The sequence below is a fragment of the Notolabrus celidotus genome, chromosome 9 (genome assembly GCF_009762535.1).
Source record: "Notolabrus celidotus isolate fNotCel1 chromosome 9, fNotCel1.pri, whole genome shotgun sequence".
NCBI lineage: Eukaryota > Metazoa > Chordata > Actinopteri > Labriformes > Labridae > Notolabrus > Notolabrus celidotus.
This window is the reverse complement of record NC_048280.1, coordinates 20427646-20443127: the sequence shown is the minus strand read 5'-3', so window position 1 is coordinate 20443127 and position 15482 is coordinate 20427646. Positions and strand designations below refer to the sequence as shown.

The 15482-nt window shown below is 41.4% G+C and overlaps 1 protein-coding gene across 3 annotated transcripts in view; it reads right to left on the bottom strand.

Moving 5' to 3' along the window:
• LOC117819349 (netrin receptor UNC5C-like) overlaps positions 1-15482 on the bottom strand; it is a 216816-nt gene that overhangs the window by 35006 nt on the left and 166328 nt on the right. For 2 of the 3 annotated variants that reach the window (XM_034692652.1, XM_034692655.1), the window contains exons 6-8: positions 11008-11175; positions 10277-10441; positions 3951-4007 (exon numbers count right to left, since the gene is read on the bottom strand). In XM_034692652.1, the coding sequence (XP_034548543.1) occupies positions 3951-4007; positions 10277-10441; positions 11008-11175 (390 nt within the window). The remainder of the gene's footprint in view (positions 1-3950; positions 4008-10276; positions 10442-11007; positions 11176-15482) is intronic. The other variant, XM_034692654.1, reaches the window with a different exon arrangement.

The following is a 15482-nucleotide window of genomic DNA, read 5'->3' as shown; positions in this document are numbered from 1 at the left end:
TGGTCAAAGTTTTGCGAGGCATTGTTACCCTACATGAGAAAGATTGGATATTGTGTTTGCGTTGTGCCTGTGTGTGTGTTCAAAGCCAAATGGTTTTCTGTTGCAGCACCAAAATAATTCTGCCAGTGTTCACTGTGCACATGCCAATTTCAGTTTGTTTGGAAACTATAGTCAAAGCACTGAGCTAGATAGCTAGATTGTGTTTGTGTGGACTGTCTGATGCTGTGCCTCAATGTGTCCAATAATAATGGGCAAAACTTTACTTATCTGCAAAAATAAAAGAATAACCCGGAGAATTTGGTCGCATGGAGTCTGTTACTGCATGTCTGTGCCAATGTATGACTAATAAACACTTTGAGTTTAGAAAACTGCAGATTTGAATACACACAGTCTCTCACACACAGTTGATGATACACATAGGCGAGCGGAACAGATAGAAGCCCCGGCTCAGCCTCCGTCAGCATGGATCGCTGTCTATCGATTGGCCGAGCTTTTTGTCATTCCCTGAGTCTGTCCAATCTGCTGGGAGAGGATTTAAAGAAGGGGGGAAACAAGGATAACTCAGCTTAGCTTGTCTCTATCTTTCCTGTGATCTGCATCCAAAGCGGAGCTGTGGACAATCACTACTTGAAGCTCATTCAACTGCCTTTTTGATCTTGCTTGGCACAAACATGCAAACACCACCCGTACTGCACTCCTGGCAGACACATCCGCTCTAAGTAACTGGCAGGGACGGATGGTTGAGAGACAGTGAGAGAGTGAAAGTGAGCAGTCATTTGTGAATGTGTCCAACCTTATTTTTTACAGCGAGGGTGGAAATGTCTAAAAATATCAGCTATTGAAACACTTTAGCACAACAAAAACATCTATAACATCCTTTTGATGGTGAAATTTGAACTGTTTAATGAATAAACTGAACACAAGCTGTTCAATTCAACTTGTTTTAATAAAGTGGAAGGACATTTTTGAACTGTTACAGTGTCTGCTGGCCATAAACATGAATCACGCTGAAACTCTGGCAGGAGCTGTCTCCCTTCACACAACCTTGCAGCTCAGTTACGTCCCACCTTTCTCATCGCCTCAAGCTCAGCTGGTCTACAACCAACACAAACAGCCAAGTCACACTCTTTAAACAGAGACATGGAAGCTAAGAAATAAAGAATGGGAAACACAGCGGTGAGGCTTGCAATACAGTTTATTGTTTTTAGCTGAAGGGTGAAAGCTTTCAACCTTAACATATGGTACAACCTGTGATGCAAATTGGCAAACCATAGCAGCTCTTCTTCACCCAGATATATGATGATGGTGATAGCAATTTAATTACACTAGCCCCTTTCACATTACACACTGAACACAAGGCTCAAAGCATCGTTTGTACCATACTCCATATTGAAAATAAGGACCAGTGTCGACAAGTGGATTGCATACAACCCCCCAGCATTCATCTCATCAACTGTTTTTTTTATATCCACAATGACAATCTGCTAAATGAGCAATGACTGCCTTTATCTCATGTCTAAGTCTGTCTGGGACTAGTCATTACACTCTGAGATGTTAAAACTGCATTATCAGACCCCAAACGAGAGTCATTACAACACATCAGACACGCTCATAGATCACTTTGAAGATAAAGGAGAAGCTCCTGAAAAGACAGAGAAGAAAAATAAAAACCTTGGTAATGATAAAAAGCAGTGGTCTTTCCCTTCCTGCACCTCTCAATGTCTATCATTCTTCCAGTTTGGAGTTAATCTGACTCATTATGTCACACGAGAAGAAACGGTAACAGTGAAAGAGATGAATGGAAAGAGAAGAAGGAGAGAAAAAGTGAGAGAAGACAGCAAGAGACGAAGAAAGGGGGATGGCTGAGTATGTTTTTTCTAAAACCCTTTTTAGCACTCACTAATAGCATTCATACTTCCTTGCCAGGAGATCTTGTACCTTTCTGTTGTTGATGATGCTCATCTTATACAGTACAATGGATGTATCAGCAATTGACTGACTGACTTGACTGATACACCCTAAATTTAGATGATACATCAATGCAACTAAGTCAAATCAGTGTGATGAAATCTGAACCTCACTCACTATGGTCACTGTCTTGAGTTGGACCAGGATCTGCTGAATTCTAAGCAAGCCAATATGCTTGTAAACACGAAGCAAGTGTCCGGAAATAATGGCAAATTGCCCACTTTGGCAATGATCCAGTGCTGGCTGGCAACTCTCCAAAATGACCACAGCTGCAACAAACTCACAAACTGTGAATCAAGTAAATTGGTACAGGATCGATCAGCTGCTATCAGACAGGAAGACGGAGAGAATCAAGCTAATTAAAGGTATCTGTCACCACTCGTTGTAGTGCATATACAGTCAAAGCACAGCTGTGAGATCCTTTACTATCTTTTGAATGATGGGAGACTAGTAGACCTTTGTGAAACACAGGTATAATATAAAAATATAAAAAGCATCACTGAATAGGATTTCATGTACTAAAAAAGGGCAACATATTTTTTGTTGTTGGCAAGACCTATGAATCTAGGTCGGAACAGTTTTGTTCAATGTTTTTCTTGTTTGAAAAATTATCATTGGCAACTTTTCGTTTTTTCGCAGTTAAAGCTTGGGTTGGTAGTCAGATTTAGATACACTTTTTGTTGTACTGGCTAGATGATCTTTATGTCCTGATGGCAATCAATACATAATGTGTTCCTAAAAAAGAACATTGAACAAAAAAAACCACTATCTCCAGCCGGAGTAAACCTGGGAAAACACCAACCAATCCCTGCCATCAGGAGCCAAAATATGAAACCAATCAAATCCTGTCCTGCTGTGCTGCCCGCCTCCTGCGCGTACATTTCCCCGGCATGCACTCCCTGTCCCCTGCCCCTGCTTTCCCTGACTCTACTGACTGCCCCTCTCGCTCGACCTCGGGCCTGTCCCCTCTAACCCGATGAGGTGCTTTGCTCAGGACTGCAGTCCGGATCAGAGAGTTAGACGGAGTCCTAAGGAAATGCTACATTCAAATTCATGCTAGTTTTCCGAGACTACCAGCCCTAGCTTTAAGTTAAAGGAAAATGTATTAAATGCCACTGAAGCCAATCAACTGTCCTCAACACAATTATAGTTAAAGCTCCTGTTAGGAACTTTTTGTTTGTGTTGATTTTGGCACGCCCTGTAGACAAAGTGATACTTCTTATCTCTTTGCTAATCTTGTCGTGTATATGTGTAAGGTGTGTTTTCTCAACCTATAGTCAAATATATCACTCACTGTCATTTGATGTATACAAAGTAAAAAAGTCTTTACTGTGCTGTCCATGGGTTTGATTGACACCTATCCCCTAACAGCTTGTATATGCATTTAAATTACAACATAGAAATTGTCAGTGTATTTGTAATGCTTTTGTTTGCTTTTGAAGCTCATACAGAGGTCTCACTGTCAAGCTCAGTCGGGTTCATAACCAGTTAAAAAATCCTAACTGAAGATTTAAGCTAACTGAGACAGAATTGAACAAGATTGTGATTTCTTTCAGTACCTGAAAAAAATGTGCAAACACTGATGGCTATGTTTAGTTTTACATAAACTTTAAACTTTGATAACTCAGTAAGAGTATAGGTCTTGCAATATTTAATTCCATTAAGCAGGCAAAACTGTTAATGGTTAATCTGTCAAGACTTTGTTTGAGAGAAGAGAGGTTTTAGAACTACAGACACTTCTATTTGAGTGTGTTGGGTTTGACTGGCACAGCAAAAAGTTTGCACATCAAGAGGAACAAAATAATGAAATAAAAGACAAAAGCAAAACTCTCATCCAGTAACTCAGAATGACATGAAACAAAAAAAAAACGAGTATGAGCCAAATGTCAACACTCAGTTAAACACAGAGAGAGTCAAGATGAGTTGAGAGTTAAGACCAAAGGAAAAAAAGGATGATGAGAAAACATAAAACATCAACTTACATGGGACTCCCAAATCACTCTTTTCTTTGGGCTCAGTGGACTTCTGAAAAAATGAACCTTGGGACAGAAAAAGAGGGGGATGGTGGAATGGATGGAGGGGAGGAGAGGAACACAACAAACAAAAAATCAAACAAACAAGTCAAATAAAATGGAACAAATATGAAAAGACAGACACCAAAAAGGCCTTCAATTGCAGAAGTGTGTTTATTTGTATTTGCAATGTATTCACACTAAGCTGAGTCGCCCAAGTCCTTCAGTCAGAATAAAGTGTTCATGAAAGGCTAATCTAAACTGAGCATGTGAAAAATACAAACATTTGAGAAACTCCTGTGACTGTAAGACGCTGTGTCATGCTGAGTGGTCCACTTAACGCTGGCAGACAGAAGGTCTCTAACAAAGATGAACTGCTGATGTACTGATGTATAATTGAAGTGCTGGTGTATAATTGATAAAGGCAACACAGCAACATGGTGTGCTTAAAAGCCTCTTGCAAAACCAGCAGGATGTACAAGACACTCTGATTTAGCACCAAAAGGCAAAAAACTGACGAGGTTAAGCAGGGTGAAGTGCAAATATAAACCTACAGCAACACTGAAGCATGGAGAGATGCCAGCACTGTGCTGAGGTACATGTTACAACCAAAGACGGAACAACACATGGACTTAATCTCAATGACATTACCCATCAGTTTCTGAAGAAGGATTTTCTAAAGGCAGTCAATGATGGTCGAAATACTTGTTCAAGCAAACTTTTGATCAATCTAAAAACAGACAACGAGGGGGAGCTAGGGAAGGCCATATGCCTCCTAGTAACAGTTTAATCGCACCTGCTTTAAGTGGATTTGGCCATGCCTCTAATTATGCAAATATATGCATGACTCTTCGTCTTAATATTTTCACAATAGATACACAGTGTATACAGAAACTAGCTGTTAAGACTGAAATGGTTTTATGACCTAGTCTTTAAACACGTTGAATTTGATGTGAAAATGGGCCTTTTAACATCAGTGTTATGCCTGATTTATACATCTGTGTCGAATTGACGGCGTAGACTACGCCAGGGGTCCACATAGCTCCTGTACCTACGCAGAGGCCTAGGCATGTAGCTGACGTGCACCTCCTCCAAAATGTAACTACTCATAGGATTGACGCGGACCGCAAGCCCTGTGATTGGTCCACTCGGGGGCATTCTATTTCCAGCATTTACATCACTTTTGGGATCCCCGCTCATCAGCGGCACATCAGCCAGGAATTTAATCTCCTCCTCTCTATTCTTCATGTAATCATGTCTGTATGATAAACAGCAACATGTATCAGCTGTAGATTAACATAACACGCCCTGAATCGCTGTGGAAAAGTAAACACAGATGGTAGCGGGGCCAGAAGGAAGTGACCCGCTATCAGAGAGACCACACTGCCCTCAAGCGTTTCGGCGGAGAATTGCTGCATGACACAGACACATCGACGCACAAGTATGCGGTGCTCATGTCCGTGTCAGCCCCTGCTGCCTAGGGGCGACACAGAAGTATAAATCAGCTTTTAATGGGGACAACTTGGCTTTGGTAGCCAGCCTCAAGTGGACACTTAAGGAACTGCAATTTTTCTGCCCTTTGGCATTTGCTTCATTTTCACCACGAAAGGTTGCTACTCGGTTACAACTGTCAAAAATGTAACCTTATAGCACAAGGTTATCATGAACGTGAATTAGCTGTTGTTATTTTTTATTAACTTCATATTCTTATAATAAATGACTCCAACTAACAAATGCTGTACTATGATGCTGATGCAGTTGATAGAAGAAGCTACATGCCATGACAGATTTAACAAACTCCAATCAGCGTGCAATTGTTCCAACAAAAATGGAAAACATGATGTTAGAGGAAGGAGTCATGAATGATTTCACTCAAGCATTCTGTGAAGAAATGATAGCAGGAGAAGACTAAATCTTCTCGAAGAAGAGCAGAAAACAGCTAATAAGCAGTGCAGGAAACAATAGCATGCAATGAAGTGATTCAAAGTCCCAAAGAGATGAAACAAGAGAGGAAAAAAGGTCTTTCAATATGGAGTCAGCATGTGTGCTGCTCTGCAGTACCAGCTGATGGTTTTGTATAATACATTTCAAACACAATTTGATATTCCATCCAAACATTGACGTTACATAACAGCCTGTATCTCCAGTAATTACTGGGGTTTTAGAGACAACAGAGTAGATTTGATTTGTTATTGAGGTACTGTTATGTAGCACACATATTCACACACATGTGAACACAAACATAGGGAGTGAAATGTCATGCTCTTAAGAATGACACAGTAAAAATTTCACTGAAGTCTCTTCCAGGAATTCAGATCGATGCGTCAGAAAAATGTCAACAGGCCGAAAAGATATGAAACAACAAAAACAACTCTTAAAAAAAAAACCTCTGAAAGACCTGCAACTTCTGTCACGAGAGGACGCACACATTCACTCTCACACGCACACAAATACAGACTCACACAGATGTAACTCTCAGATAAACACGCACACATGAAAGCGAGGAGGCACTCCAAGCGGGGCAGGAGTGAGGTCAAATGGATTTCTACCTCTCAGGATTTAACAGGACAACTTTAGAAAAAGGGCAGCGAGAGAAGTTGAAGGAGATGAATAGAGAGGCGGGAGGTGTTGGTTGAGAGAGAATAAGAAAGAGAGAACAGGAGAGAGAGAGAGAGAGAGAGAGAGAGAGAGAGAGAGAGAGAGAGAGAGAGAGAGGAGAGAGAGAGAGAGAGAGAGAGAGAGAGAGAGAGGGAGAGTAGTGTGAAGTGCTTTTTGAGCATACAGTCAATTACAGAGCACTATCTAAAACATTAACTCTGCTTTTACAATGACAGTGTTATCAGCTCATTCACAACCCTGAAACCCTGAAAGGTATTACTCTTAAAACTAGCAATTAATCCCTGTTGTACATTTTATTTGGTTTTCATTAAATGGAGTCTGAGTATCTTGTAAAAAATACAAACAACATGAAAAGTAACATGAATGAAATGTGGTTTATATCTTGCAGTGAGACAGCAAAAATTTGTGTTCTACACTAAAACAAGGTAAATCAGTAAAGCAGTTTCCTGCTTTACTGATGCAAAGGAAGCTATAATGTCGAACACCTGAACAAATATGAACGCAATGAACAGTTTTATAAATAAAGACTATATATGAAAAGATCCATCATTCATAGACTAAATGGAAGAACCATAAAGGAATCACTTTGAGCTTTTTAAATATACTCTACCTATAAAATCTATGCAAAAAACAGACGTATACATTACACACAAACACACACATACTTCATGGATTCCAGTAAATGCTACAGGAAACAGCTGAAACATTAGCACAGACATAAAACCACGTCTGTGGAGTTATTTTAACGACAGAAAATCAATCAGGAGAAATGAGCCTAAATCTATACCTCTCTAGGTTTTATTCCAGATTCAGTGGCCCAACCTTAGCAGCCTCAGGGAATCCTCCTGATGGACCACAGACACATAATACACTGCGTCAGGAGCGGGCCGGGCTCTCCATGTACAGTAAGTCTTGTCAATAATGGGCCCACAGGCGGAGCTTTATGCAGGATTATTTAATACCGTTCCATCACCATGACTTAGATCATAATAAACCATCTTTTTTGCACTACCCACGTCCCTCTGGCTGCAGACAGAAGCTGCTTTGTGTTTACTGATAAAGAACTGTCCTGAACAGAAGTCCCGAACTACAGATTGTTGTTATTTCATTTATCTAACCTTCATTGAGACTCAAAATCAAATCTTTTAGAGTGCCAAAGCCACATTAGGTAACACTAGTCAGCGTCAGCAGCGAAATCAGAAAGATTACACTGTTTTCTGTTGGAGCGTCCTAGCTGCCCACGAGAGATGCAGTGTTGAGCAACGCAACGTGATGCATCATTTTGATCCCATCCCTGTTTCTATTTTAGTTCCATGCAGCTCGTGTAGACATGAGGAACGGTAAATTTATGATGGTCAGATGAGTATTTACCAATATGCCTCCTCATTTCACCTCACCAACTTAAATATTATGGCAGCTGGTTGGGATTGCCAAGTCGATGGGTGTGTCCAGTAAGGAAACGTTTCTTGTTGGTTTGCTTTATTGCTCAGCTGTGCTTGTTGGCTTGTTTTACAAAATGGAGTGAGTGGTGCCATAAAAATATCCATATCTGTGATTGAAATGCTGTGCCTTGAGTTGTGTTAACACTGGTGGTCAGCCAGTGTTTCAGTCAATTAACAGCAAATGCTGGAAGATAGAAAATAGCCTACTATAATATTCTGCACACAGCTGATATCAGTGTGGTTTGCTTGCATGACAACAGAAGTGCAACAGCAAGTGTCTGTTACTACACAATGCAACGCAATTTGTGACACTTGTATGCTGTTAGAAGTTGTTGTAAGACTTGACATACTCAGTAAGTCATATCTCAGAGCTGTAACAGAACAGGGAATCTAACACCCAAGAAATGATGGCATCATTCAAAAAATAATCAAAGTGATGATGATCATAATACCAGTGAGATGATGACACTACAGTTTGTGCAGAAATAAAACCAATTCTATTGAAGGACATGATTACTTATCATTTAAAGTGCTTTTGCATAATAGGTGCCTAACTTTAGGCTTTAGGCTTTAAATTGAAGATAATTCAATTGTATGAGACATTTCTGGGTCAATGAATATTTCACATAAATATTTTGAAGACAACTCATTCTGAGTGTTTCTCAGCCAATAGGAGGTCTACATATCTTTATTTCTATTATTATTCTAAGCAAGAGACTTACCTGCTGCATCCAAGTGTTTGTGCCTGGGTGCACTCACTTTCAGATCAGTAAGTCTCTGCTATTAAAATGCTTCTTTTTTTTTTTTTTTTTTTTACAGTATTTCTATTGTATTACTGGGTTCATTTTAAATTGACTCTAAAAATGTTCCTTACAGCCTTCCAATTTAAAATAACTTTTTAGATAAGCAAAACAAAGGTAACTTGATTTTCAAAAAGCTTCCTGCTAGTGAGAAACAAAATCCCTCTTGCCATATTGTGTTAAAAGAAAGCCTAATGAGAATTGATGGCATAATCACAAACACAAGTGTATTTGTGGACCTGTTTCAAAAAGGTCTTTTTTTTAATTTTTTCTCTCCTCTCTTCACTTTGACAGTTCTCTATCTGTCTCTCTCTTTTCTCACGTCAGATGCTGGTCTGCCAATTACTCTGAGCACAGGGAGCAACTAGCACTATTCCTACAAGTCAACAAATATAATTGCCTCTACCTTGGAAAAACTGCTGCTGCTATATTTGTGCCGTTATGTCTCAGCCAGCATTTTCCAGGTGGTTTTGTAATTGACCGCGCTTTCTTTTCTTTTTTTTTTTTGCGAGTGTCAGAAATCACTAAATTGTGCGGGGATTTCGGATGATTATTTCACATCATTATCTGTCATTATTTTCCTTTTAAAAGGGAAAAAGGTGTTTTTGATTTCAATAATGGGCGAGGAGGTGCTAAAGGACAAGCTTAATGATGATGACATTAAAAAAAAATCATTACATAATGTATCCACTATCTGCTCAGAAGGATGAAGAAAAACTGTGCGGCAGAGCACATTATGAGAAAAATGGAAGAAGAGGAGGAGTAGGTATCTTCTTGGGAGAAGCATTATAGACCAAAGAGACAAAGAGGACAAAGTAAGGAAAAAAAGTAGATCTTAAGAAAAGCAGAGGTTGCTATGGTTGATATGAGAACTGGTGACAGAAGAAGGTGAGAAAAATAGAGAATTCGAAAAGGAAACTGCCAAACTTTCCTGCAACACAGACAATACATAAAAAAGCAGGATAAAAGAGGAAAAGTGATATTTGCAAGGATTTCGTACACATCCAAAAGTGGGAATAGCTGCACAATGGTTTGGCGTCTAAGCTAAACCACATCGTCAAAGCTGTCTGAGTTAGATTGAATCCCCCACTGAATTTCTGGCATTTCCAATAGCAAGGTCTTTAAGGAAATTCAAAACACTTCTCGGACTGCAAGATCTTGCTCGGGTGACTCTATTGATCAAACTACCAAAACACTTTAACATATTCACCTTTTTTTTCTGGATCTTCTCATGGCTTCCAGGATTTGGATCTATTCAGTTGTCATATTAACTCAAATCTGACCCTGCATCACCACCCTAATGACATTCCATGTCTGTGGTCAGCTGTCATCTAAATCAGACACTGCAAGGCATCTGTTCAAATGTGCACATCCATTTTCGATGTATGTATCCTTAGAGCATTTTGAAGATATGCATCAATAATTGTAAACTCACTTTGCATACAGAGTCCATCTGTACAGTTCTGAGACTGAAGCACCATCCCATCGCAGTCCTTTCCTCCATTTTTAGGTGCTGGGTTGTTGCAGTCCCTCCTCCTCCATTGAGTGCACTCTGTCCCACAGGCCGACCACTTACTCCAGTCTGTCCACACACCGTCCACTAAAGAGCAAAGAGCAGGAGAAGGAGATTTAAAAAAGAAGACCAAGGGTGAGAAAGGAAAGAAATGAGACTACAAAAAATGTCCTGAATTATGTCCCAAGCCCTGTCAGGTGTAATATATGTAGGGCAGAAAGTTTATAAAAAGCATGTAGCTGCAGATGAGAGCAGGACAAACCAGGTGGGAACTTGAGGTCGAATTGTAAAATAGCACAGAGAAGTACAGGATACAGCACAGTAAAGGTAAAGAGTGGATACAGAGTAGTGGATGCACTTAAGCTCACAAAAACAAAAAAGCAAAAGGTGAATCACAGCAGCAAGCAGTGTTGATTTGGCCCTCACACCCACCAACTTTCATATTAGCAGGTGAAACACACTTCAGGGGCTACATTTTTAAAATTTCACATCCAATTTGGTAAGTTTTGGAGCACCTTAAAGCCCCATAAATATACAATTCATTTGGACAAAGAAGAAATAAACTACTTGCATTCCAACAGGGTCCATGCACTGGTGCTCATGCTCTTATTTGTCCGTATAAAATTGATCTTTAATTGGAAAAAAAGAGTTACCAGTGCAGAGTGTGGTACAAGGCAGCTTCTGAATTGCCACTCCATCACACGGCAGTCCTCCGTTCAGGGGGGCGGGGTTAGTGCAGCTTCTGGTACGTTTCTGGACACCTCGCCCACATCGGCTGTTACACACCGACCACTCCGTCCATGTCGACCAACCACCGTTCACTGCGGCAACAGATCAATAACTTCATCAATGTATTATATTATCACTGGTGTGTTTTCAGTCCTCCTTTGTTGAGATTTTGTTTGTTTGATTTTTAACCTATTTCTGGTTCAAAGTTTTTTGTTAAAAATTTTTTAGAACAGCAAAGCATTGTTGACTTCAGCTCTAAAATAAATAGTTTCACCCAATGATCACATCAGTACGACGGCGTATTAAGGCCACTATGAAAGATTTTTTTTTTCGAGTTTCTGAAAGGATTTTGAGTTTATAAAGTCGCAAATCTACAGTATGAGAAATCAAACTCAAAATTTTCGAGTTTGTAAAGTCGTACATTTTCAAGAAAAAACTCTGAGATTATGAAGTCGTAGTTTTTCGAGAAAATACTTAAAATTTTCAAGTTTTTAAAGACGTAAACCTGTGAGAAATCAAACTCAAGCTGCCCCTTGCCCATTTCACTGCATCATGGACCTATTTGACAGCCTCATCAAATTGTACTTCCTACTTGGACTCAGCAATAAGGAGATACTACTGATTCTAGCCCAGAATCATCACCTTATTCTAAGCATCCAGACTTTGAAAATACATTGCCGTATATTGGGGCTGTTCAGAAGAAAGCTGCACACTAATCTGGAGGAAGTCATTGCGTTTATCCAACAAAATTAGTTCATTTTCGAGGTTAAAATTTAAAAATTTTGAGTTTTTGTTTCTCAATTTTATTTTATTTTTTTATTTCTTTTAGTGTCCCTAATATGGCGTTGTACTATCAGATCAGAATCTGCCTTTTAAAGAAAGATAAAGCACTCTCCATTGAATCTATCAATCTTTGTTAGACAAATTAATAAAGTGAAGCCCTAGGTTTTGTAATGTGTTTCCAAAATAGGTCAGTTGTGAGTCAATCAATGGCAATGTCGAACATTTTCTATCACAGAGACATCATCTTTAATGGAGAAACCTGTCCCTTCAATGTGTTGTTTGATTTAATTTGAGTAATTGTCTTGATGGAGTCTTTGTGCAGATACCAGTAGGCAATGATGTGGAAGTTTAGTGGAAACAGCTTGGTTTTCCTGCACACCAATACCACACAAACACAAACACACACAAACAAACAAACAAACAAACAAACAAACAAACACACACACACACACACACACACACACACACACACACACACACACACACACACACACACACACACACACACACACACTCTTGTGCAACTCTTCGATTACCCTGCTGCTACTGGAGCACAAGTTTTCCCCACTGTGTTCACATGCTGTCATGCTGCTAGCAAATTACTTAACCCTGAACTCTTTTTGGAGAGAGCCCGGGGAGGGAAAAATAACCTACAAAGAAGAATCTGGGTTCTGTGCAGCCAAATTGGCCATGTGCATTTTATAGTCAATATGCACATTTTCTTTCTTGGTATCCATTTGTAGCTTGTTCCACTTCCCCTTTGTTTTTGTGTCAACCGCATTTTTGTACCATGAAAGATTTTCATGCACCCTGCTGATTTTACACCTATGTTTTGCTTTATTATTTTATATTAATGGTGAATATTATTAAATAAATTTGGAAGTAAAGTCCATCCATCCATCCATCTTCTTCCGCTTATCCGGGTCCGGGTCGTGGGGGCAGCAGCCTCAGCAGGGAAGCCCAGACACTCCTCTCCCCGGCCACTTCCACCAGCTCTTCTGGGAGAATACCGAGGCGCTCCCAGGCCAGCTGAGAGACATAGTCTTGCCAGCGTGTCCTGGGTCTTGCCCGTGGCATCCTCCCAGACAGACATGCCCGAAACACCTCCCCAGGGAGACGTCCGGGAGGCATCCTGACCAGATGCCCGGACCACCTCATCTGGTTCCTCTTGATCCGGAGGAGCAGCGACTCTACTTTGAGCCTCTCCCGTATGTCTGAGCTCCTGACCCTATCTCTAAGGCTGAGCCCAGACACCCTGCGGAGAAAGCTCATTTCGGCCGCTTGTATTCGCGATCTTGTTCTTTCGGTCACTACCCACAGCTTGTGACCATAGGTGAGGGTCGAAACGTAGATTGACCGGTAAATTGAGAGCTTTGCCTTCTGGCTCAGCTCTCTCTTCACCACGACAGACCGGTACAGCGCCTGCATCACTGCAGACGCCGCCCCGATCCGTCTGTCAATCTCCCGCTCCCTTTTCCCCTCACTCGTGAACAAGACCCCGAGATACTTAAACTCCTCCGCCTGGGGCAAAGACTCCCCTCCGACCCAGAGAGGGCAAGCCACCCTTTTCCGACTGAGCACCATGGCCTCAGACTTGGAGGTGCTGATCCTCATCCCCGCTGCTTCACACTCAGCTGCAAACCGTCCCAGTGCGAGCCGGAGGTGACCGTTTGATGCAGCCAATAGGACCACATCATCTGCAAAGAGCAGAGACGGAATCCCAAGGCCACCAAACCGGACACCCTCAGCCACTTGGCTGCGCCTAGAAATTCTGTCCATAAAAGTTATGAACAGAAAAGGGGCAGCCCTGGCGGAGTCCAACCCCTACCGGGAACGAATTCGACTTACTGCCGGCAATGGGAACCAAACTCTGGCTCCGACAATACAGAGACTGAACGGCCTGTAGCAACAGGCCATCCACCCCATATTACCGGAGCATCCCCCAAAGGATACCTCGGGGGACACGGTCGTAAGCCTTCTCCAGGTCCACAAAGCACATGTGGACTGGTTGGGCAAACTCCCCCCTCCAGCACCCTCCCGAGGGTGTAGAGCTGGTCCAGTGTTCCACGGCCAGGACGAAAACCGCATTGTTCCTCCTGTATCCGAGGTTCAACCAACAGCCGGACTCTCCTCTCCAGCACCCTAGAGTAGACTTTCCCAGAGAGGCTGAGGGGTGTGATCCCCCTATTGTGGTCCCCCTTTTCAAGAAGGGGGACCACCACACCCGTCTGCCACTCTAGAGGCACAGTCCCCGATGTCTATGCAACGTTGCAGAGGCGTGTCAACCAGGACAGCCAGTGGAAGTAAAGTACAGAGCATAAAGATAAGGGTTGTCAAGATACAGAAATAAAGAGAAATATGAGGAATAAGAATAGAATGAATCATAAGGACACCAAGAGAGAGGGTGTGTTGTCATTCGGAGTGATGCAGTGGGTTGAGACTCCTCTGCAGAATCTGGACATGTATGTCTCGGCCCAGTGGATAGTGCCCACTCCTTTTCCCAACACCCAATCTAGTAAAATTAGGGACAGTCACCTTTGTCATCTCTTCTTCACTCACCTTCTTTCTCCTTCTCTCTCCTCCTCCCTCCTCACCTGTCTCCTGTATCTAAAACTGCTTCATTTTTTCCCCCTTACCCTCCTCTTTTTTCACGCTACTGTTTCACCTTGTCAACAGTGTCAGCCAGGCCCTTGTGGAGCCCAGAAGATTGAACTGCAGATTGAACATTCTATTTCTGTAAGGATACATCAGTGTCAAACCACTCCATCTCTTGATGTCTATATCATACACACACACACGCACGCACGCACGCACGCACGCACGCACGCACGCACTGTTATTTTTGATTGAAACACTCCTCCCAGTGAATAGACTCAGTGTTAGATGGCAAAAAAAACACTGCAAGTGTATGTGTTGTGCTTCACATTGTTTCTCCTCAAAATGTGTCCAGTCCTCTCATGTCAGACTGGCATTTGGTAAAAACGGAAAAAAGTTTTTTGTTTTTTTTTTCACAGCTGTTATCATGCCATATGCTGCACAGTTCATTTGGCGGAGGAGGGAAATTGGAGAATGTTCAGGCATTTGGAAAGCCCACGTGTTCTAATTTAAAACTGAAATCAGGCTTGGTGAGTTTAAATTGGGTGACGTCAGAGTGAGGTGGGAAGTATCAGGCAAATAAAAACAAAAAGAAAGAGAGAGAGAGAGAGAGATTAGAGAGAATATGAGATGTGTCATATTTTTTTTTCCAGAAAAACAGCCACCATGAGCTTGAGCTTTTAAAATGACCATTGGCTAATGTTGGCACTAGCATTAGCTTTCTAGTATTAACTGCACTTAGGGTACACACTGAGTTAGTCTATTAAACTTTTTTGTAGAGGTTTTTCCCACTGAGGAGGGAATGTAATCAGCAGCATGTGATCACTAAGGGAGAAACAGCTGCACCCTGCATCTTTTTCAGACTTTGCAGAGTTTAGCAACTCTGAGCACTTCTTCTGAAACATTGAAGCCTGTACTGTTCAGAAAAGTACTGATGTCACTGCTCCAGGCAATTGATTACATACTGAACGGGGCATGATTTTTCATCTTAACAGAGGATCATCAAAGAGACAGACCATTT